The 22,810-nt window shown below is 40.3% G+C and overlaps 1 protein-coding gene across 4 annotated transcripts in view; it reads right to left on the bottom strand.

Moving 5' to 3' along the window:
• Window positions 1-22,810, bottom strand: part of LOC122549145 (sperm-associated antigen 1-like) — a 138,093-nt gene that overhangs the window by 56,925 nt on the left and 58,358 nt on the right. For all 4 annotated transcript variants that reach the window (XM_043688484.1, XM_043688485.1, XM_043688483.1 and 1 more), the window contains 2 exons: window positions 10,814-11,287; window positions 7,765-7,864 (listed from right to left, as the gene is read on the bottom strand). In XM_043688484.1, the coding sequence (XP_043544419.1) occupies window positions 7,765-7,864; window positions 10,814-11,287 (574 nt within the window). The remainder of the gene's footprint in view (window positions 1-7,764; window positions 7,865-10,813; window positions 11,288-22,810) is intronic.

The raw sequence follows: 22,810 nt of genomic DNA, 5'->3' as shown, positions 1-22,810 counted from the left end.
GCCACTGCAACGGACAGCTGGAACTGACAACCGGAAGCGACAGATTCAAACCACTACAAATGCCGGAGGAAAGATCACAGAAGCGCTTCACAGGAGGCTCCCAAGCACTGAGGATGTCATCTATCAGGGATGAAACGTCTGCAACACAAATTCCCAGCTCGGCGAACAGAACCACAACAACTGGATCTCCTGGTTATGCTTCTGCAGCGTGACCAAGATCGGTTCCAGCCTGGCCCAGGTCTCCTCCATCGCTGAATCGATCTTCTCTTGGAGTTTCAAAAACTCCAAGATCAGGTTCTGCTCCACAGGCAAGTCCCCTGGGCGATGGCGGAGGTTGATGCCATGGCCATTGTTGCGGGGGGGGGGTGCCCTGCTTGCTGTGATCCTCGTGGGTCCCTTCCCATTAGTCATTTTTAATAATTATTTTAAACTAACACTGAACAATTCTGGGGGTCAAAAAATGACTATTTCTACCATATTGGGTAATAAAGGGAGGGTGAATACACCACTTTGTCTGAGTTCTGGTGTGGAGCTCAGCAGGGCAGACCTACTAGGTTGCCAACATCTTGAATCCCCCCCTTTTGAACTATGTTAACCTTTTGAAAACCCTGAAGGGATTCCCAACTGTCTTTGTGCTTCAGATTTCCAAAGCATTTCCCCATTTAGAAAATAGTATGTCTCTATTATTCGCATCAAAGTGCATAACTTCACACTTTCTCACATTGTATTCCAAATTCTATTTCTTTGCCCACTCTCTTAGCCTGTCCAATTCCTTCTGCAGTCTCCCTGCATCCTCAACATCATCTGTTTGTCCACCTATCTTTGCGACATCTGCAAGTTTAGCAAGAATGCCCTCAGTTCGTTTATCCAGATTGTTAGTAGATAACGTCAATAGTTGTGGTCCCAACAATGAATTCTAACAGATTTGTCAAAAATGAACCCCCTCACCCGGGGAAGCCATGCTGTCTCAGGCTTATTTTACCATGCACTTCCAAATACTCTGCAATCTCATCCTTAATATTGGACTATAAAATTGTACCAACGACCAAGTTCAGACTAACCAGCCTATAGTTTCCTATCTTCTGCCTCCCAATCTTCCTAAACAAGGGTATCACATTAGCCATTTTTCAGTCTCTGGGACCCTTCCTGACTCGAGTAATTCTGAAAGATCACCACCAATGCCTCCACAATCCTCCTCAGCCATCTCCTTCAAAATCGAATTATGCAGATTTGTCAAAATACCTTTGTATCAACTCCACCTCCTGGTATGAGCTGGTTAGCTGGAGAAATATATTAAGTCCACAAAAATGTATGATTCTAAGCCAAATAACAGGTTCACTGCTTTTAATTTTAAGTTCACTTCATAAAAATGGGTTAACTGTATCATACTCCACAATGTACTGATCACTGCAAAACTGTCTTGTGGTGTCCAATTCCGCAGCTGCAGCAACTCAAGAAATTGCTGTGTTAGTCAGATTTTTCCTCCATTGCAGTGTGCAACCATAGCATTTTGTCAATAAGTAACCAATGACTTCTGCACTTCAATATAAATATAAAATATTCTTTTCTTTTTAAAAAAAATTTTTTTAAGATGCATTTTGAAATAAAGCTGAATTAAAAATATGATAGGACATTTTCTGGGAATTTGCAGATTATGTGATCTGTGATAAGTTTCTCTATAAGTAAACATTTTGAAACTAAAGGCAATATAAATTATAAGTTTTCATATTAGTTTCCAACTTAATTTCATCTTTGACTCCTGAAAGCACTTTGCTAGATGATACATCAAGTCCAAACCCATGCCAATTTTTCAAAATAGCATTGTTTCAGATGGCTCCTGTTTGCAAACAGTGAATCATCATGCACAATACACGAGACACACATGAATTCTACAAGGCAGCAAGCAATGCAGCTTAATTTCTCAATACAAAAACGTCAGCAGTGAGTTTGAATTATGAGTGGATCTGAGACTAACATTAGTAATCACAAGTCTAAAATAATCCAAGTGTGTTTTCAGCAACACATTGGAGCATCAGCAGTTACTGACAAAAACTGAAAAGTCAAAAACAGTGCCATGATGCAACTATAATAATAATCAATCTTTATATAGTACTGCTAATGCAAAGACACATCACAAAGCAATTCAAAAATCAGCATAAGAAAAAGGATGACAAGAGACAGAGGAAAATATTAGTGAGACCTATCCAGAAGCTTGATCAAAGACATTCTGATTTGGGAGGGAGATGCACATCTGTGTGCATGAAGGAGTTACATACCCAAAGTTAGCATCAAGTCAAAATCCTGACATCGTCCTGCTGCATTCACAGTTTCTGTGAGCTAGGAATTGAAAGTGAGGAACCCCACTGGATTTTTTTGGTCAGTAATTACGTTTATTTCCAAACCAGTTAAGAACTTATTTAACACTCTAATCTGGATCTCCCAGTCAGAGCACCTGTTCTCAGTATGCCAGCAAGTATCAGAATCATCGAAGCAACAGCACAGCAAGAAGAGCTTGTATAGCTTTGTTTCTGCCTCTCAAGTTGTGTGCTCTCTTCTCTTTAAGGAGAGAAGGCAAAGAAATGCAGAGTATTCACAGTAAGCTGTAGGGATAAGAAAGAAGGACAGCATTTATGGAGAATAACTGAGAGGCAGCGGCTGTGATCATGTAATGGAATATTTTGGCTGCTCAAAGGGGCTTGTAGAAAGAGAATGATTAGAACTTACCTGAGGACAACTGAGCAGCAGAATGCTGTGAAAGTTAAACTTTAGGACTTGGCACATTAAAGTATTATGCAACATGTCTATCATGGCCTCCTGAGATCCCAAATCCTCCTGGTGCACTGTCTCCAGACTGAAGTGACCACACTCTGCTTTCTCCCTCATCAAAGCTTGCTTGGCTAGAACAACTGTCCCCTCCTTTCAGCCCATGAAGGCCTCATGTTCATGCAGCGCCCGAGACTCTATAGCAGTACCTCCAGTTAAGAGCGAGAAACGTGGGAAACAGCCTTTCCAGGTCCTTTCTACATTTTGTGTGATTGCTACAGCCTCAAAGCTCCATGTGTAGATCAGTCATTCAAACACTGGTTATTTAGAAATTCTGCCTTTGACAGAATGGATGCATCATCGCACCCACTCTCCTTAATTAGTTAGGAATATTTTAGGGAGAGATTTTCTAAGGCTACGCCTCGGAACAAACTGCAGCAAAGCACATAGGGACTAATTGCAAAAACTTCACATATGGTGTTTAAAATAGAGCGAGGAGGTTTATGTGAGGAATTTCAAAGAATAAGACTCAACTGGCTGAACATTCTGCAATTTAAAGTAGGATAAAAAGAACAGAAGAAGATGCATAGAAAACTGGAGTCAGAGTGCTGGAAACTTGTGAGGATATTTAGAGTCAGAGGCAATTGAGAGATGGGGTACCCTCACAAAGAGATTTATAGATAAAGGTAGTTTTTTTTTAAAGAAGTATTTATGGCCTATGAATCTGACATTTTTGCCATTCAGAAATTATCAGTGCGTTGCTGGATTGCTGAGGCTCTGAGTAAACCTCAAGCTTCATTGTTATATAAACTAGGCAGGGCAAAGGCCAGCCTTGAGTAATGAGGGTGGATGCCAGATCAGGGATTGACTTTAATGTAGAGTTAGTGGGAGAATTCCTGTCTCTCCTAACTTCATGTCCAGCTGACTTACTTCCTTTCTTGTTTTGCAGGTGATTATCACTGACTGCCTCAGGGCAAACCAATGTTTGCGACAGAGACAAAAACAGAAATTGCTGGGAAAGCTCAGCAGGTCTCGCAGCAACTGTAGAAATAAATCAGAGTTAATGTTTTGGGTGCAGTGACCTTTTCTCAGAATTAAAGAGCTATCAAGTAGGAGTTCTATTTCTTATTTGCATATGCAAAGAATCTAACTTTCGTTTTGGAGTAAAGGATGTCTCTTGTTATAGAATCATACTGTACGGAAACAGGACCTTTGGCTCAACTCATCCATGCTGACAAGGTTTCCTAAACTGAACTAGTCCTATTTGCCTGCATTTGGCCCATATCCCTTTAGACCCTTCCTATCTATATACGTGTCCAAATATCTTTTTAACGCTGTAATTGTACTCACCTCGACCACTTCTTCTGGCAACCATTCCATATACAGGTACACACCACACTCTGTGTGAAAAAGCTATCCCTCAGGTCTTTTTAAAATCTTTCCTCTCTTAAATCTTAAACCTATGCCCTTGAGTTACGGACTACTCTGGGGAGAAGACCTGGCTATTCATCTTATCTATGCTCCCCATAAGGTCATCCCTCAGCATCCTGTGCTCCAGGAAAAAGATCTCAGCTTATTCAGTCTCTCCTTATAACTTAAACCCTCCTGTCTCAGTAACATCCTTGTAATTTTTTTTTGCATCCTTTCCAGGTTAATAACATCCTTCCTATAACAGAATCCACTTCCACCCATAATTGCATGTGGACTTCATATTTTGGGACCTAAATATGAAAGTGTAACTATTGAACAAGTGGTACATGACTCAATTTAATAGGATGAGATTGCTTAAATCATTGATAAGAGGGACTGGACAAACAGGATTTGGTGGAAAAAAGAACATACAGCTGAATATTAGATAAGTTAAGGTTTATGAAGGATGAAAGCTGGGGTGGCAAAAAGGTGAATACATAGACAACAAAAGCCTGGAGGTGATGTGCTAGCTATTAATTATGCTCACCTAGAATCTAATATTCATTACCCACAATGATGCCCTATTTGGATTCCCATCGTGATTCTTACATCTAAAATAAAAATAGCTGTCAGCATTTTGCTTAATTTATCTATTTTCTTCAATAGTTTTCTGCCCCTTTCTTCATATTCCTAGAGAACCAAAATAAGCAGGTAATTTGGTTAACGGTGAATATCTGTTTGTTCAGATAAAACTCCAAATACCTGAGAAGTATCACTTGTTACTGTCTGTCAATTTCCCTTTTATCCTGACATCATGCATCCAAACTCCCAGCAGTCCTGATTTCCCAGGGTTAATGTTGTGGAACTTATAACTCACCAAGATGTTTTAAATTGGTTTTGAAGAGAGCAGAAAATTACAGAAGAATGTAGATCAATTACAGAAGAATCAAGACATCTACTAAAGAATTAAATATGATCTGCTTTTCAAAAAAATTACACTACATCTCCCTTATGATTCTAATCTTTGCTAAGTGCTCAGTTTTTCTTTTGCTGATGAGTTTTTGAAATTTTCCCACATGGCATTAAACGTATTGATGTGTTGTTAACTAGATGAAACTTGATTTGTTTCAATAACTTACTTTTACATTGAGTCTTTGACAGAGTTAAAATTCCCAAACAACATAATAGCAGCAGTATCAAAATGAATTTGACACTAAACCACATGATGGAATATTGGGTAAGATGACTAAAACTTGGTCAAAGTGATAGGTTATAAACAGTGTCTTAAATTAGGAGATAGATCTTGAGAGAGAATTCCAGAACTTAGGGAAATGGCAGCTTAGGGGATGGCTACCAATGGTGGAGTGATTAAAATCAGGCAAACACTAGTGTGCACTGAGATCTCAGAGGTTTGAAGGAAGAAAGACTGAAAAGTTACAGAAGTAGGGTGCAGTGAGGCGATGGAAGGATTTAAAAACAAGGATGCAAATATTAAAGTAAAGATTTTGCTGTATTAGCTCAGACATACATTAGCAGGTACAGGAGAGTTGGGCAAAAGGGACTTGATGTGAGTTAGAAACAGGAAGTAGAATTTTGAATGAACTCAAGCTTATATAACATGCAAGACTGAAGGCTGGATGTAGAATATTATGATATTCAAATCCAGAGGTAATAAAAGAACAATGAGGGTTTCAGCAGCAGATGAGTGGAAGCAAAGTAAGCTCAGGCAGTGTTTTGTAAGGTAAGGCTGATCAGGGTGATGCAGTGGATGTGAGGCCAACTATGACACAAAGGTTGCAAAAGGTCTGGTTTGACCTCAGGCAACTTGATCCTGCAGTTTCTTCTTGCTTTGTTGGTTAAAAGTGCAAATTTTTCTACTTACGACTCTGATAGTATCAACCAAGCTAGTAAGTTTTGGAGAATTATAGCAGAAGCACCCAAATTTGAGCTTTTTGGTCAGCTGCTAAAACAGCATGTAGCAGGGGGTAAGATATCTGACTGAACAGCACAAACAGCAATAACATTGTTGTGAACATGAATACTGTTATTGAGTGCTGCTCAATAAATTAGAAAAGCCAATCCAAGCCAGTGCAAGAATAACAAGCAATTCCAAGACAGCCCCTGATAGCTAAAGGCAAGCACCATCTAATCATGATCTGGATGAGTAGGAAAGACACATCTGTGTTTAAGTCGACATTCTAAGCCATCATGGAAAAAATACATTGCATCTAATGAATTAGTGATAGAATTTTAAACTTTAGTGTAAATAAAAGATTAAGTTTATTATTGTATTGTGGTAAATGGATGCTAAGATATACATTCAGACTGGAGACCTGTGACCAGCCGTGTGCCACAAGGATCGGTGCTGAATCCACTCCTTTTTGTCATTTATATAAATGATTTGGATGTGAACAAAGGAGATATAGTTATTACGTTTGCAGACACACCAGAAATGGTGATATAGTGGACAGCCTCACAGCACAAAGAAGGTTGTCTCACAGCACAAAGGAATCTTGATCAGAGGGTTCAATGGGCCAAGAAGTGGCAGATAACCTTCTACACTGTCCACTATACCACCAGTCTTGTTGCCATTCACAAACTTACTAACGATGTCCTCGATATTGTCATCGAAATCATTTATAAGTGACAAATAAAAATAGGCCTAGCACTGATTCCTGAGGAACCCCTCTGGTCATAGGCCTCCAGTCTGTAAAACAATCCTCCACCATCACACTGGTTCCAGCTGTTAAGCCAATTTTATATCAAATTGGCAAGCTCACTCTTAATCCTATATGATCTAACTTTACTAATTAATCTACCGTGTAGAACCTTGTCAAAGGCTCTACTAAAGTCCAAATGAGTAAGTTCGAGTGCTCTGTCCTCATCAATCATCTTAGTTACTTCCTCAAAAAACTCAATCACGTTTGTGAGACACAATTTCCTATGTTGACTCTCCCTAATCATTCCTTGCCCCTCCAAATGCATATAAATCCTCTCTTTCAGAATCATTCCCAACAACTTACCCACCACCAAAGTCAGACTCACAGGTCTATAGTTCCCAAGTTTCTCCTTACCTCCTTTCTTAAACAAAGGGACAACATTAGCCGGACTCTTCAGTCCTCCAACACCTCATCCACATTTATAGATGATATAAATATTTCTGCAAGTGGTCCTGCAATTTCTTCCCTAACTTACCACAAAGTTCTGGGACACACTAGATCAGGTCGTTCTACATTTTTGTTTGATGAGTTGAATGGTGAGCTACTCCCGGTGAGTCACACTGTTGATGCCTCTGGCTCTGAGGACAAGTGATTTTTCAATTTACAATTTGTGCAAGGCTTTCTGTGTGGCAAGCAATATAGGAATCTTGATAATAGAGGTTTTCACGCATAAATTCCAGTCTGCAAGCTTTCCTATCCATTAATTTTAAAATTAAGTTTGCCCCTATGAATCAGTATATATCCTTTAAACTAGCATTTTGCTGGAGTACACTGGCATTTGTGCTGTATTATTTTAATATCTGGCAAATTCTATATTAACTTGAAAACATAATTCCATCAAGAAAAATATGATAATAAACATTACACTCACCTAGTACAATCCTTGATACACTCAGTGCAATTTCCATCCTTCAGATAGCATGCTGCTCGATTTGAGTGCAAGATGCTCAGTTCTTGTGGACTTTCCACCCCTAATAAAAAGAAACAACACAAGAGCATTTATTTAGAGGCATGGCATTCATCCACAAACTCCTAGAGGCATGGCATTCATCCACAAACTCCATCAACAAACACATCGACCTGGACCCAATATACCAACCACTACAGCGGACAGCTGAAACTGACAACCGGAAGTGGCAGGGACAGACCACTATAAACACCGGAGGAAACATCAAAGAAGCGCTTTGCAGGAGGCTCCCAAGTACTGATGATGTCGCCTAGCCAGGGGACGAAACGTTTGCAACAAAAACTTCCAGCTCGGCGAACAGAACCACAACAATTTATTTACTCTCTTACTTATATTTTGAAGGTATGTTGGGATATGATTTCATTTGCAGGTCAGTAATCTACTTCAAAGTGAGAGCCATCTTACTAAAGCAGTCCAATATTCAGGCTTAGACTAAGAGGCAGCAAGTAACAGTAATGCTTGGAAATGACAATTTCCAATTAAAGACAATGAATGGTGTTACTATCAATGAATCCTCCACTATCAACATCTTAGGGGTTACCAATGACCAGAAACTCAACAACAGGTTAACAGCTAGGAATACTGTGGTGAGTAACTCGCCTTCTGACTCCCCCAGAGCTTGTCCACCATCCTTAAGGTATAAGTCAGGAATGTGATAGAATACTCCCCACTTGCCCAGATGTATGCATTCCAAGAACATTCATGAAGCTTCACAGCATCAAGGACAAAATAGCACGCTCAGTTGTCATCACATTCACTCCCTCCAACACGGAAGCTCAGTAACAACATTGTATCTGATCAATAAGGTGCACTGCAGAAATTCATCAAAGATTCTCAGACAGCATCTTCCAAATGCATGACCCCTTTCATCTGTAAGGACTAGGGCAACAGATGTATGGGAACATTACCACTACAAGTTCCCTTCCAAGCTAGTCACGATTCTGAATTGGAAATATATCAGCGTTCCTTCATTATCGTTGGGTCAAAATCATGGAATTCCCCAACTAATGCACTTTGGGTCTGCCTACAGAATACGACTGCAGCAGTTCAAGACAACAGCTCACTACTACATTCTCAAGGGCAACTAGGGATGGGCAATAAATTCTGGTCAGCTAGCAATGCCCATGTCCCATCAGTGAATTAAAAAAAAACTCTAAGCAGGAATTGCTGTCAGACAACCTCTAATCTGTGAATTTGCAGCAGAGGACAGTCTTAAGTAGTAGGAGAAAAGATCCTGGCTAATTTTCTCTCCCTTGTCGAAGGATATCAATGCAATGTATAGTACACTCACTGATCTATAGCATAGCACTGACAACAGACTGAACATAGGAATTTCTTAGCTTCGATCTGACTTGATCTGATCTGAAGATTAATGATCAGAAAAAATCTTCGACTGTTTTACGAAGACAATGTGAAAGATATTTACATTTGGAATCAAAGCAGTATCTCTATATTTGCAATATTTAAATTGTGAGTCTCCTGAAGTCCCAGAAAAGGTACTGCGTTATAAAGAGCTGTGCTATGAACTGTCATTTATTTTTCAGATGAAAAGAGATTTAGTATACAAAAAAATTGCTTTCAGCCATTTGTTAAAGATTTGTGAAATCTTTACATGACATTATTTCAGCTATTAACCATAAGTTCAGAATTATTTTTAAAAGTAATCAGTCTCTATGGAGTGTATTTAGCCAATGAATCATTTGGAGAAAGGCAACTCATAATCACTCTGATTTAAGAAACCATATGAGATGGAGGAAAAATAAATGACCATATATATTTGAAGTTCTCTTATTCTCTTCTCCAACCATTCCTTTTTCAACACCATTGCAAGTGTCACAGGCATTACCTCTGCATCAAAAAGTGATTCCTCTTCTGATGTTTCTTCCATTCTTCTAACAGTTACATTATAGACTTTTCAGTTGAGCACAGATGTTCAGTTTGGGAAGGGAGTGGAAATTTTATTTAGTCAGTCATTGTGTGACAAAACATATTAATGTAAAATTAGCCACAACCAGAGTTTTTTTTTTAAAGCTTCTCATGTACATATGATGTGCAAATTCATGCATTAGATTTCTAATACCAATACAATGGACTCCCATATATCTTAGCAATGATTTTGTTTGACAAATCATAGATAAGTATGCTTTCATTTTCTCCTCCAATTATAATTTTTTCTCCTTTTCTCTGCACCTGGTGATCCAAAGTTCCATTGACTGCCCTCTACTCCATGGGTGTAGCTTCTTAAAATGTGTTAATTCATTGTTCTACTTTGACAGGCATCACACCAGTGGTTCTATTCTGTTAATATTCAAATCCATAAACGTTTAAACAAAGAAATCACTGGTGGATTGGTGCGTAGGAGCAAAAACAGCAGACATTGCTCACTTCTTCCCCTTTGTAACACACAGACACTTTGGCAAACCCACACCCTGCCTAAGAAACTAACTTATTACGAATCAGTAATTGAAATTAGATTTTTTTTTGGATTTGAATTGCTACGCTTTTAGAAATGGATTTGTTGCACTTGTAAAGATCCTTGATGACAGGTAAAATAAAAATTGAAGTATTCGTACATCTAAATAACAGTAACAAATGCCTCCGCTGTCGCATGCACTTCACAATAATTTGATTTCACTGTGAATCTTTGCAGTTTATAGGCTGTTTTAGCACTGTATATAGAGGACATGAGATGGTCAGTAATGTGATATAATGAATAGTTTTGCAAGTGAATTCTGATCTACTTTGAGAAAAAAGATCTATTATACCTTTACATTTGAATCCCTATTTGACATCTATAAAATAGAATCTTAAAATATATTAAAAGTAATATTTTTTATAGCAGCAAATACATGAAGACATTTTAGCCCTCAAGTGTGTATATCACATCATAAAAATAGAATAAATACATAGGTGCATGCAGATAGAGAAGTCAATACATTAGAAGGTACCTTACCTGATTCAAATAGCTCTGCAATGGCTTTTGTGTATTTGATCACTGCGTCTCCAAACTGTCCATTTTTAAACAGCTCATTTCCTTCACTCTTAAGATTTGCCACAGCAGGGGGCAAGGCCCATGTATTATTCTTTCCTTTTTCTGTCTCTGAACTTGACCCAGATGGAAACATTTGACGCAAATCAGTTCTCGAAGGTTCATGACCTTTTCTTGCCTCAGGAATTGTAACATTCTTGACATTTTCACCCTTAGTTTCATGAGCAAATTTACTTGGCTCAGTTCTGCTCAGTGCTGATGAATTAGCTTTAGCTTCTTTTTTAGTGTTGTTCCATGTTGTAACACTGCCAGTATCCTTTCCTTTAGTGCAGTTCTTTTCATTAGTCTGACCTTCCCGTTTGTGAGAACACTTTTTCTGTGTATTCCCCATTACAGTCTTTGCTTTTGATGTCCTTCCACCCACCGGCTTACTAGATTCTGTAAGGAAGTGAACATGTTACAGGCTAAATTGCATCAGTGGAAAGAACTACTGCAGTCTAAGTGGGGGGGAGGAAAGGAAATTACATTCAAAGCTTTATGTGGAAACAACCTAACATTCCACACTGAAAACAATGGCAGAAGTATAAAAACTTAGGTAAGATATGCAATCAGTTGATCTGTGAAAGGAGGTCATAAGTAGACTCGTATCTAGTTGAATGATAAAGCAGTCCATTCCCCTTTGTCAGTGCAATGAGTGAGCATTTTGGTTTATAATAGTGAGTCAAAAACTGAGCACATTAGAACACGAACTTCAAGTTAACCCTAAGAAGAATAAAGTGCTTCAGCAGCCTCTGCAAGATCTTTAGCATATATCTTTAGTTGTATCATTAACGCTTTGGTGACTGAAAAGCTTTTCCTTCTCATTTACAAAATTTATTTCAATTTAGTGCCATCAGGCATATCATGTGGTGGAGGTGGAAGTCTTGTCAGCGAGCTGAGAGGCCAGTGAGCAACGATTTGATGTCGGTCAGGCATTGGCAAAGCCATCAATCAGCCTTTGCCTGGAATTAGGACTTGAGGGTGAAGGTTCCACCCAGCAAGAGCTGCCAGTCAATCAGAGAAAAGGAAAAGGAGTGTTGGAAGCAGGCATGTGGCTGGCTTCCAGCAGGCACTCTCTCCCAGTGTCCAGTCCCTCAATCAGGCATTGATTGCTATTGCTTTCAGTAAAATAGCCACTACATCAGCTGACAAGCTGCTAGCACAGTTTTACCCATTGGGTATGCTGCATTGCACAGCCTCACCTACTGCTGGGTCAGTCTCATTGCTGGCAGGTTAAGGATCTAATGCAATCCTTAATTGGCATTTGAAGAGCCCCAGTTGGTGGTAAGGACAACCATGAACCTTTCCACCAGATCTTAATTCTGGTGGATGTGGGAAGGCAGCATGTTTCTGGTTTTGCTCCTCTCTGCCAAATTTAAATGTCCTTCTAATCTCCAAGCTCATCATGTAAGGGTGACAATGTTCAACCCACAGTGTTTGACGGTACGGGAGGAAATGATTTAGCTCATGAACATGACAAGAGAGGCAGAATTTAGAAACAAAATCATCAAAGCTCTTTTCCCAATCTTATGAGGGCTAGGAGATCTCAGGCTTTTCACATGTGTTCCAAAGCCAGAATGAGTTCTCATAGAGGTATTAGCTGCAAGCACAGTGCTTTGACAAAAGGGAGATTGTCAGCTTTGTAAATCACAAAAGAGCACAGTCCTCTTTTCCCCATTCTCCCCACCCATCATCCTCAACCATTCTCTCTGTCAGCTCCTTTCTTAGTGCCCAAATGCTACTCAACCATTCTCCTCCAGAAAAAGAGTTATCTTTTAATTTTTATCTTACTTCCCTATTACCAAATATTTGAACCATGCTCATTTTTCTGAAAATATTTCCAAAATGGCCCTCTCATAGTGATTACAGGATTTCTCCAATGTACAGTTATCTGACGACAAATCACTTAGAGTCGGAGAGTTGTACAGCACGGAAACAGATGCTTTGGTCCAACTCATCCATGCTGACCAAATATCCTACCCAATCTAGTCCAGGTTGCCAGCACTTGGCCCATATCCCTCTAAACCCTTCCTATTCATATACTCGTCCAGATGCCTTTTAAATGCTGCAATTGTACCAGCCTCCACCACTTCTTCTGGCAGCTCATTCCATACATGCACCAACCTCTGTGTGAAAAATGTTGCCTCTTAGGACCCTGTTATATCTTTCTCCTCTCACCCTGAACCTATGCCCTCTAATTCTGGACTCTCCCACCCCAGGGAAAAGATCTTGTCTGTTTATCCTATCCATGCCCTTCATTATTTTATAAACCTCTATAAGGTCACCCCGTCAGCCTCCAACGTTCGAGGGCGGCACGGTGGTACAGTGGATAGCATTACTGCCTCACAGCGCCAGAGACCCGGGTTCAATTCCCACCTCAGGCAATTGTCTATGTGGAGTTTGCACGTTCTCCCTGTGTCTGTGTGGGTTTCCTCCCACATTCCAAAAATGTGCAGGTTAGGTGAATTGGCCATGCTAAATTGCCTGTAGTGTTAGGTGAAGGGGTAAATGTAGGGGAATGGGTCTGGGTGGGTTACTCTTCGGAAGGTCGGTGTGGACTTGTTGGGCCGAAGGGCCTGTTTCCACACTGTAAGTAATTTAAAAAAAATAAAAAAAACAATCCCAGCCTCCTCCTATAGCTCAAATTCTCCAACTCTGACATTAACTTTGTAAATCTTTTCTGAACTATTTCAAGTTTCACAACATCCTTCCAATAGGAAGGAGACCAGAACTGCACATAATATTCCAAAAGTGGCTTAACCAATGTCCTGTACAGCCACACCATGACCTCCCAACTCCTGTACGTAATTCTCTGACAAATAAAGGAATACCAAATGCCTTGTTCACTATCCTATCTACCTGTAACTTACTTTCAAGGAATTATGAACCTGTACTCCAAGGTCTCTTTGTTCAGCATCACTCCCCAGGACCGTACCATTAAGTGTGTAAGTCCTGCTCTGATTTGCTTTCCTAAAACTCAGCATCTCGCATTTATCTAAATCAAACTCCATCTGCCACTCCTCAGCCGACTGGCCCCATTTGATCAAGATCCCATTGTACTCTGAGGTAACCTTCTTTGCTGTCCACTTTGATGTTCACATCCAAATCATTTATATAAATGACGAAAAGTAGTGGCCCCAGTACCGATCTTTATGGCACACTGCTGGTCACAGACCTCCAATCTGAAAAGCAACCCTCTACCACCACCCTCTGTCTTCTACCTTCGAGCCAGTTCTATATCCAAATGGTTAGCTATCCCTGTATTCCATGAGATCCAACCTTACTAACTAGTCTCTTATGAGAACCCTTGTCGAAGGCCTTATTGAATTCCATGTCGATCACATCCAACGCTCTGCCCTCATAATCCTCTTTGTTACTTCTTCAAAAAACTCAATCAAGTTAATGAGACATGATTTTCCATGCACAATGCCACGTTGACTATCCTTAATCAGTCCTTACCTTTCTAAATACATGTAAATCCTGTCCCTCAGGATTCCCTCCAACAACATGCCCACCACCAATGTCAGGCTCACCAGTCTATAGTTTCCTGGCTTTTCCTCACCCCCTTTCTTAAATAGTGGCACCACATTAGCCAATCTCCAGTCTTCCAATACATCACCTGTGACTATTGATGATACAATTATCTCAGCAAGGGGCCCAGCAATTACTTCCCTAGTTTCCCACAGAGTTCTAGGGTACACTTAGAGTCATAGAGGATTTATCCACTTTTATGAATTTCAAGACACCCAGCACCTCCTCCTCTGTAATATAGACATTTTCAAGATGTCACTATCTATTTCCCCACATTCAATGTCTTCCATGTCCTTGTCCACAGTAAACACTGATGTAAGATACCCGTTTAATATCTCCCCCATTTCCTGACGATCTTTGAGGGGCCCTACTATCTCCCTAGTTACTCTTTTGTCCGTAACATTCATTAAAAACCCTTTGGATTCTCCTTAACCCTATTTGTCAAAGCTATCTTATGTCCCCTTTTTGCCCTCCCGATTTCCTCTTAAGTTTACTTCTACTGCCTCTATACACAAAGGATTCACTCGATCTCTCCTGTCTATACCTGACATATGCTCCTGTCTTTTACTTAACCAAATCTCAATTTCTCTATTCACCCAGCATTCCCTACACCTACCAGCCTTTCCTTTCACCCTAACAGGAACATACTGTCTCTGGTCTTGTTATCTCATTTTTGAAGGTTTTCGATTTTCAAGCCATCCCTTTACCTTCAAATATCTGCCCTCAATCAGCTTCTGAAAATTCTTGCCTAATACCATCAAAATTGGCCTTTCTCCAATTCAGAACTTCAACTTTTAGATCCAGTCTATCTTTTTCCATCACTATTTTAAAACTAATAAAATTATGGTCACTGGCTCCAAAGTACTTCCCCACTAATAAGTCAGTCACCTGCCCTGACTTATTTCTCAAGAGTAGGTTTTTCACCTGCCCTAGTACATACATCCACATACTGAATCAGAAAATTTTCTTGTACACACTCAACAAATTCCTCTCCATCTAAATCCCTTACACTACGACAGTCCCAGTCTATGTTTGGGAAGTTAAAATCCTCTACCGTAACCAACCTATTATTCTTACAGAAAACTGAAATCTCCTTCCAAATTTCTTTCTCAATTTCCTGCTGATTATTAAGGGGTCTATAGTACAATCACAGTAAGGTGATCATCCCTTTCTTATTTCTCAGTTCCACCCAAATAGCTTCCCTGAGTGTATTCCCAGGAATATCCTCCCTATGTACAGCAGTAATGGTATCCCTTGTCAAAAACACCACCTCCCCTCCTCTCTTGTCCCCCTTTCTATCCTTCCTATTGCATTTGTATTCTTAACATTAAGCTGCTAGTCCTGTCCATCCCTGAGCCATATTTTTGTAATTGCTATGATATCCCAGTCCCATCTTCCGAACCATGCCCTGAGTTCATCTGTTAGGTCTCCTGCATTGAAGCAAATGCAGTTTAATTTATCAGTCCTACCTTGTTTTCTCCTTTGCTCCTGCCTGGCCTGACTGACTCGCTCCCTTTCCCAACCGTACCAGTCACCGATTGACCTCTTTCCTCGCTATCTCCCTGGGTCCAACCCCTGCCACCATACTAGTTTAAATCCTCCCGATAAGCTCTCGCAAATCTCCTTGCCAGTGTATCAACCCTCTTCCAATTCAGGTGCAGGCCGTCCTTCTTGTTTAGTCACTTCTACCCGAGAAAAGATTCCAATGATCCAAACATGTGAACCCTTCCTGTACACCAACTCCTCAGCCATGCATTCATCTGCTCTATCATCCTATTCCTGCCCTCACCAGCTCAAATCACCAGGAGTAATCCAATATTACTCCCCTCAAGGAATTCCTTTTTAAGTTCCTGCCTAACTTTCTATATTCACCCTTCAGAATCTCATCCTTTTCCCTTCCTATGTCATTAGTTCCAATGTGTACAATGAGCTCCTGCTGGTCCCTCTCCCCCTTGAGAGCACCCTCTCTGAGGTATCCTTGATCCTGGTACTATGGAGGCAACATACCATTCTGATTTTTTGCTGCTGGCTACAGAAACATCTGTCAGCGCCTCTAACTAGAGAGTCCCTATCACAATCAATTGCTTGGAAGCTGACAGACCCCTTATTACAGTACAGCCTGTCTTATTACCAGAAACGTGGCTGTTCATGTTACATTCCCTGAGAGTCCATTACCCCCTACATTTTCCAAAACAGCAAACTTGTTTGAAATAGGGATAGCCATAGAAGACTCCTGCACTACCTGCCTACCTCTCCAATCTTTCCTGGAGTTCACCCACCTACCTGACTGTATCTGCGGCTTTTCTTCCATCCTATAACTGCCATCCATCACCGTCCCCTAGCTCGTCTAAATTTCTCATTGCCTCTAACTGCCGCTACAACCAATCTATACGATCTTATAGGTTTTGCAACCAAAGACACTTCCTGCAGACATAATCATCAATAACATGGAAACTCTCCCTAAACTCCCACATCCTACAGGAAGAGCATTCCACTCTACTGAAGGCCATCTTTGCTCCTTCACAATCTATAGATTCAGAAAAAAGCATTGTCTTTTTTTTCTTTAAAAAGAGCTCCAGACTAACTTCATACATACAGTTTATATTTTTAAAATTTAATCAAGAAAGAGCACACTCTATTCACTATTGCTGACTGACAGCAGGGTTACATTTAAGAACTGTTCCTGTGCTGTGAGCTCTCCCACACAGGTTCCTCCAAAGTCAGCTGTGAATTTTGATGTTTGTGAATTCCAATGTCCAGAGATACATGAACTCAAACAGCAGAGGCAGTAACTGTGCAGATTCACTGTTGTGTCAGTTAGCAATGTAAGTTTCTTTTTCTCTCTCCCTCACCGACCAACAGTTCTCTCTGTCCTCTTTGCTCCTATCTCAAGTCCCACTTTCCCAGTGTATATGCCACTCTCAGTCTTTCTATCTTTGGCCTAGATGTTCAGAGTAGTGAGGAGAGTCCTAGGATCTTTACAAAATATTCTATTCTGAAAGACATTCCCATTTCTGGCAAATCTTCCATTATAGAAGCCTGACAACAGCAACGACATGTGAAGTCAGTACTAAGTTTAAACAGGCTCCATTTTAATTCTAAAAAGGATCTTATCCTATGTGAGTTACAAACTTTTACAGTTGACTTATGTGCTCATAAAGGGCACATAAGATATGTAGGAATTGTAATTTGTGAAGCTATTTAAATATCCTGCACTTTTTAAAAATAACACTGCCTGCATGAGTTGAAAAAAAACGTTACTAGCAGCTTCAATCTCAGTTTGCTTTCATTATACATTAAATCTGCTGGTCTGCTTTCAACAATATTTCGTTATTAAAGTGGGAGAGTTTTAAGTTCACAGTTGCATTGATAACTCAAACAAAGAAACATCTGATTTTAATGTGGAGTTATAAATAGAAACTTTTATTTTTATAAGTGAGTAAGTAGGTTAGGGGATTTAAGTGTATTTAATGATCTTTCATGAATGAGTATTTATTCTGCATAGCGAAGTCTGTGATAGGTATTAACTTTGTTTAAGTTAATCTCAGCATGGCTACGAGGTTTATGCAAGGTGGCTAGTTGGTGAGTTGACATGGCGGGCGAAACCACAAAGCGCAGTGGTTGTTGGGTATGAGTTTTCACTAAATTGGGGTAGAAGTTACTGGAGTCATTAGTCGGCACAGGGGCCACCAACTACTGTTGAAGTTTATGAACTGACAGTTGATCTATTTCAGCTTTTGTTTGGAATAAAAAGCAACATATGATCAATTTCTTGGTGTTTTAAGAGTTTGTCCCTTGGTAATGAGATGCTAGATTGGCATGTTTGATATTACAAAAGCAAAAGTGTACTGAAATAAATGATCTATATCTCTAAATTTATAGTACTCTGGGATTGAATCAAAATATTATCTGGAGTTATTTTGATTTAGAAACATACTGTGCTATCCAAGATTAAAATAAAGCAAAATGAAACAGTAAAATTATCATGCAGTTTAATCCAGACTTAAGTCCTACATACAAAATGCTGGCCTAGTCTGTTTCCGACATAGAGGAAGACCATTTGGTTCATTTAAGTCTATGCCAGTTCTGTGCAGGGCAGTTTAATCACTCCTGTTCCCCTACTCTATCAATGTAGCCCCTTAACGTCATTTCTCTCAAGGGGTTATCTAATTTTCATACCATTCCTCATCTCTCCAAATATTTTAAGACACCTAGAAAGATCACATGCCTGAGAACTAGAGTTGTAATGAAATATTGGGTTCTTAGCTTGGGATAACAATTATTTTGTTTATTCCTTCATAAGGCATGAATGTTACTGACTGGGCCAACGTTATCACCCATTCTTAATTGTCCTTAAAATAATGCTGAACCATGCTCTTGAACCACTGTACGTTCTTGGGGTGTAGGGACATCCACAGTGCTATTAGGAATAAAGCTCCAGGATTCTGACCAGCAACACTGAAGGAATTATGCTTTTTTCATGTCAGAAAGGCACGTGGCTTGGAGCATGATGCTATTCCAATGTGTCTACTGCCCTTGTTCTTCTAGATAATAGTGATGATGAAGGAGCCTCTGTAGTACATCATGTGTGGATGATACACAGACTGAAAATCTAAGATTGTAAATGTGGTGCCAGTTAAGTGGTTGGCTTTTTGCTTGGATGATATCAAGCTTTTCAGTGTTGTCTAAGCTGTACTTATCCAGCGAAATGGAGCGTACTCACGCCTGTACATGATTGTCATTCTTGATGAAGAACTTATGCTTGAAATGTCGACTCTCCTACTTCTCGGATGCTGCCTGACTGGCTATGCTTTTCCAGTGCCACACTTTTTGACTCATAGATGGTTGACATGGTTTGCAGAGTCAACAGGTGAGTTACTCACTGAAGAATTCCCAGTCTCTGAATTCCCTGTTTTTGTAGCCACAGTATTTGTATGGCCATCCCAGTTTAGTTTCTAGCCATGGTGACTACCCGAGATTTTGAGTTTGCTGTTTAGTGATTTAATGCCATCGAAGGTCAAGGGGAGATGATTACATTCTCTCTCTTTGGAGATGATTGTTATGAGGCAGAAATGTTACTTGCTAACCATCAGCTTAAGATTGAAAGTTGTCCAGGTACTGCTGCACATGGAATCAGACTGCTTCAGTTCTGAAAAGTCATAAATGGCATTGAACACGTTGTGCAATCATCAGTATGTATTCCCACTTCTGACCTTATTGAGGGAAGGACATGTCCTGTTAATGCAGCTTTGTCGGAGGGCTTTACCCTCAGGATCTGAGATGAATGATCTTAAACAAAAGCAACAATCTTCCTTTGTGTGCTGGATATGACCTAATCAACACCCAACCAACCCTGACTCCCACTGAGACCAGTTTTGGTAAGATTTCATGATGTCATACCTAGTCAAATAATGCCTGTTGTCAAGGAAGTCACACTCTTCCATCTATTTGGTTTATTTTTGGACCAAGGCTGTAATGAGATTAAACCTGAGTGGCTTTGGCAGAACCCAACTTATGCTTCAGTGAGCAGGTTGTTGCTGAGTAAGTATCACTTGATAGCACTATCAAGTGATTGATAGCACTATCAATCACACCTCTCATCACTTTGCCTATGTTCATGAATAGACTGAATGGGTGGCAGTAGGGTATGTTGTATTTTTCCTGCTTTTAGTGATAGGACTTTGCTGGGCAATTTTTCCACACTATCAGGTAGATGCGGAACTGAAACAGCTTGCCGAGAGGTGTGGCTAGTTGTGGAACACAAAGTTTCAGTACGATTGTGAATATTGTCAGGGCCTACAGTACCTTCAACCATTCTTTATCATCATATGAAGTGAATGGAACTGCAGAAGACTAGCATCTATAATGCTGGGAACTTCAGGAGGAGATAGAGGTGGATCAACCACTTGATATTTATGGCTGTAGATAGTTTTTAATGCTTTAATGCTCCCTTTGCTATGATGTGCTTGGCTCTTCCATCAGGATATCATAGATATTGTGCAGGCCTTGTTGCATTTAGACATTGATTTCTTCAGTATCTGAGGAGTCGTGACTGGTACTGAACATGGTGGGATCATTAACAAACATTCCCACTTCTGACCTTATGATTGGAGGGAAGGTTATTGTGAAGCAGCTGAAGATGGTTGGACCTGGGCTAACAACCTGAGGAACTTCTGCAGCGATGAGTGACCACCAACAACCACAACCATCGCCCTTTGTGCCAAGTATGTCTCCAGCTATTGGAGATTTTATTGGTTGAACTCTAGACTAATACAATGGCATGGAGCTTGCTGGAGTTGTACTGAAGATCAGATGAATATCTAGTGAAACTGTTGAAGGTTACAGGCCATATGTGAAAGATGGAATCTACATGGACCATGTCACAGGCATTTGTGTGCATGGCTTCCTCCAGTTGAGAGATTTACAACTCTTGTAGAGAACCAGATCTAGCACATCACCCAGTAGATGCCAGGGATATGTGCAATTATGCATATCATTCCCTTGACCACAAATTCAATGCAACAGTGGCAAAGCAGGAGGGGTAAAGAAACCACTACCATCTTCTTCAGTTGCTATTCCAACTCGAGAATGGAGGTACACATTTGTCTTACAAGAGAAGAGGGGCATTTTCCGCTTGCATCTGGGGTTTTCTTGCAAGGTGCTGAATGTGCACCTGCAAGAATCCCTTCAATATGCTGGGGTCCTCCAGGCCTCAAGCAGGTATGGGGCATCCATGAGTGTAATTCCACTTGGCAACCCAGTCAACAATCTGCCTCCAATCCATTTGTTAATGTAGGAGTTGCCCATGTGGAAACAGGGTGAAGGGAAGACGGGTAGCTTTGATCAAGTCCAGGATACCATGGACTAGTATTGGACCCAATTGCTGCAACCCTCTGCCACAAGTCTACTCTCCCTTTCTGTAGCTTGCCGAAATAGAGGCTGGCCCTCTTTGTCTTGTTGCTGCAATAGTGCCTCTAGCACCTGATCCTGCCTCTCTCTGTCCCATTCTTCCTCCGCAAGGGATCCATGAGGTTTAGATAGACAAGGTTATTGATTGATCAGTTTTGTGCATTGTCCTTGAAGAATATTTCCCCATGAATCCTGGATAGGTAACTCCTTTAGACTCAACTGCAAGAACAGTATGGGGGCCTTGTTAAAAAGCCATAACAACAACTTGCTCCTCTGAGGTTAACCACAGACTTCTTCCTATCAATCTAACCTCCACATTTCATTCTGGCAGTGACCTCCTCTCCCTTTTCTTCCTAATATGACTGACTTCCACAGGTTAACCTATGGCAGCTATTTATAATCTTTGTTGATTCAAAACCAAGCACTAATTCACAATCTGCAGCATTTAGGTGAGTCAACTGACTATACAGATGGTATAATTTGCTCCCTGCCACATCCTAGCCATAGTGTTGCCCTGTAGGATTCCCACTACTGACACATCACAGACGCATCATCATGCCTTCAGGATTCTACTCCAGTGTTTTCATTTCACATTGCCCCCGCTTCGTAATCATTGAATCATAGAACCCCACAGTGCAGACTGAAACCATTCAGCCCCTCGAGTGTGCACCACCCCACCAAAGAACATCCCAACCATGCCCATCTACATTCCACAACCCTGCATTTACTGATGTTTATTCCACCTAGCCTGCACATCCCTGGACATGACATGGCAATTTAGAATGGCCAATCCACCAAACCTACACATCATGAATTGTGAGAGGAAACTAGAGCACCCAGAGGAAACCCATGCAGATATTGGGAGAATATGCAAATTCCATACAGACAGTCGTCCGAGATTAGAATTGAACCTGGGTCCCTGACGCTGTGCAGCATTAATGCTAACCACTGTGACCCTTAAAAAAGGTTACAACTGTACATTTAGAAAACCTCATGAAAAACTAAGAAGCTGATAAGAAAAGGGAGATTAGAATACAAACGCAATCTGGCAAAAGAAAAAAACATGAAAATAGGTATATAAAAAGGAAACATTTGGCTGAAACAAATGTAGCTATAATAAAGATTAGGAGATGCCGGTGTTGGATTGGGGTGTACAAAGTTAAAAATCACACAACACCAGGTTATAGTTCAACAGGTTTAATTGGAAGCACACTAGCTTTCGGAGCGACGCTCCTTCATCAGGTGATAGTGGAGGGCTCGATTGTAACACAGAATTTATAGCAAAAATTTTCAGTGTGATGTAACAGAAATTATACATTGAAAAATTGACTGTCTGTTAAGCCTTTCATCTGTTAGAATACAGTGATAGTTTCACTTCTTTCATGTGTAAATCACAAAACCCTTTTTTTATAAAAAGTTGTATTCTCGGGTTAGCTGTTAACAATGGTGATAGCTAGACAAAATGTTGAAGGTGTTAGCCCC

This window comes from Chiloscyllium plagiosum, chromosome 4 (genome assembly GCF_004010195.1).
Source record: "Chiloscyllium plagiosum isolate BGI_BamShark_2017 chromosome 4, ASM401019v2, whole genome shotgun sequence".
Classification (NCBI taxonomy): domain Eukaryota; kingdom Metazoa; phylum Chordata; class Chondrichthyes; order Orectolobiformes; family Hemiscylliidae; genus Chiloscyllium; species Chiloscyllium plagiosum.
Note: the sequence above shows the minus strand (reverse complement) of the source record. Positions and strands in the feature narration are given on the sequence as shown.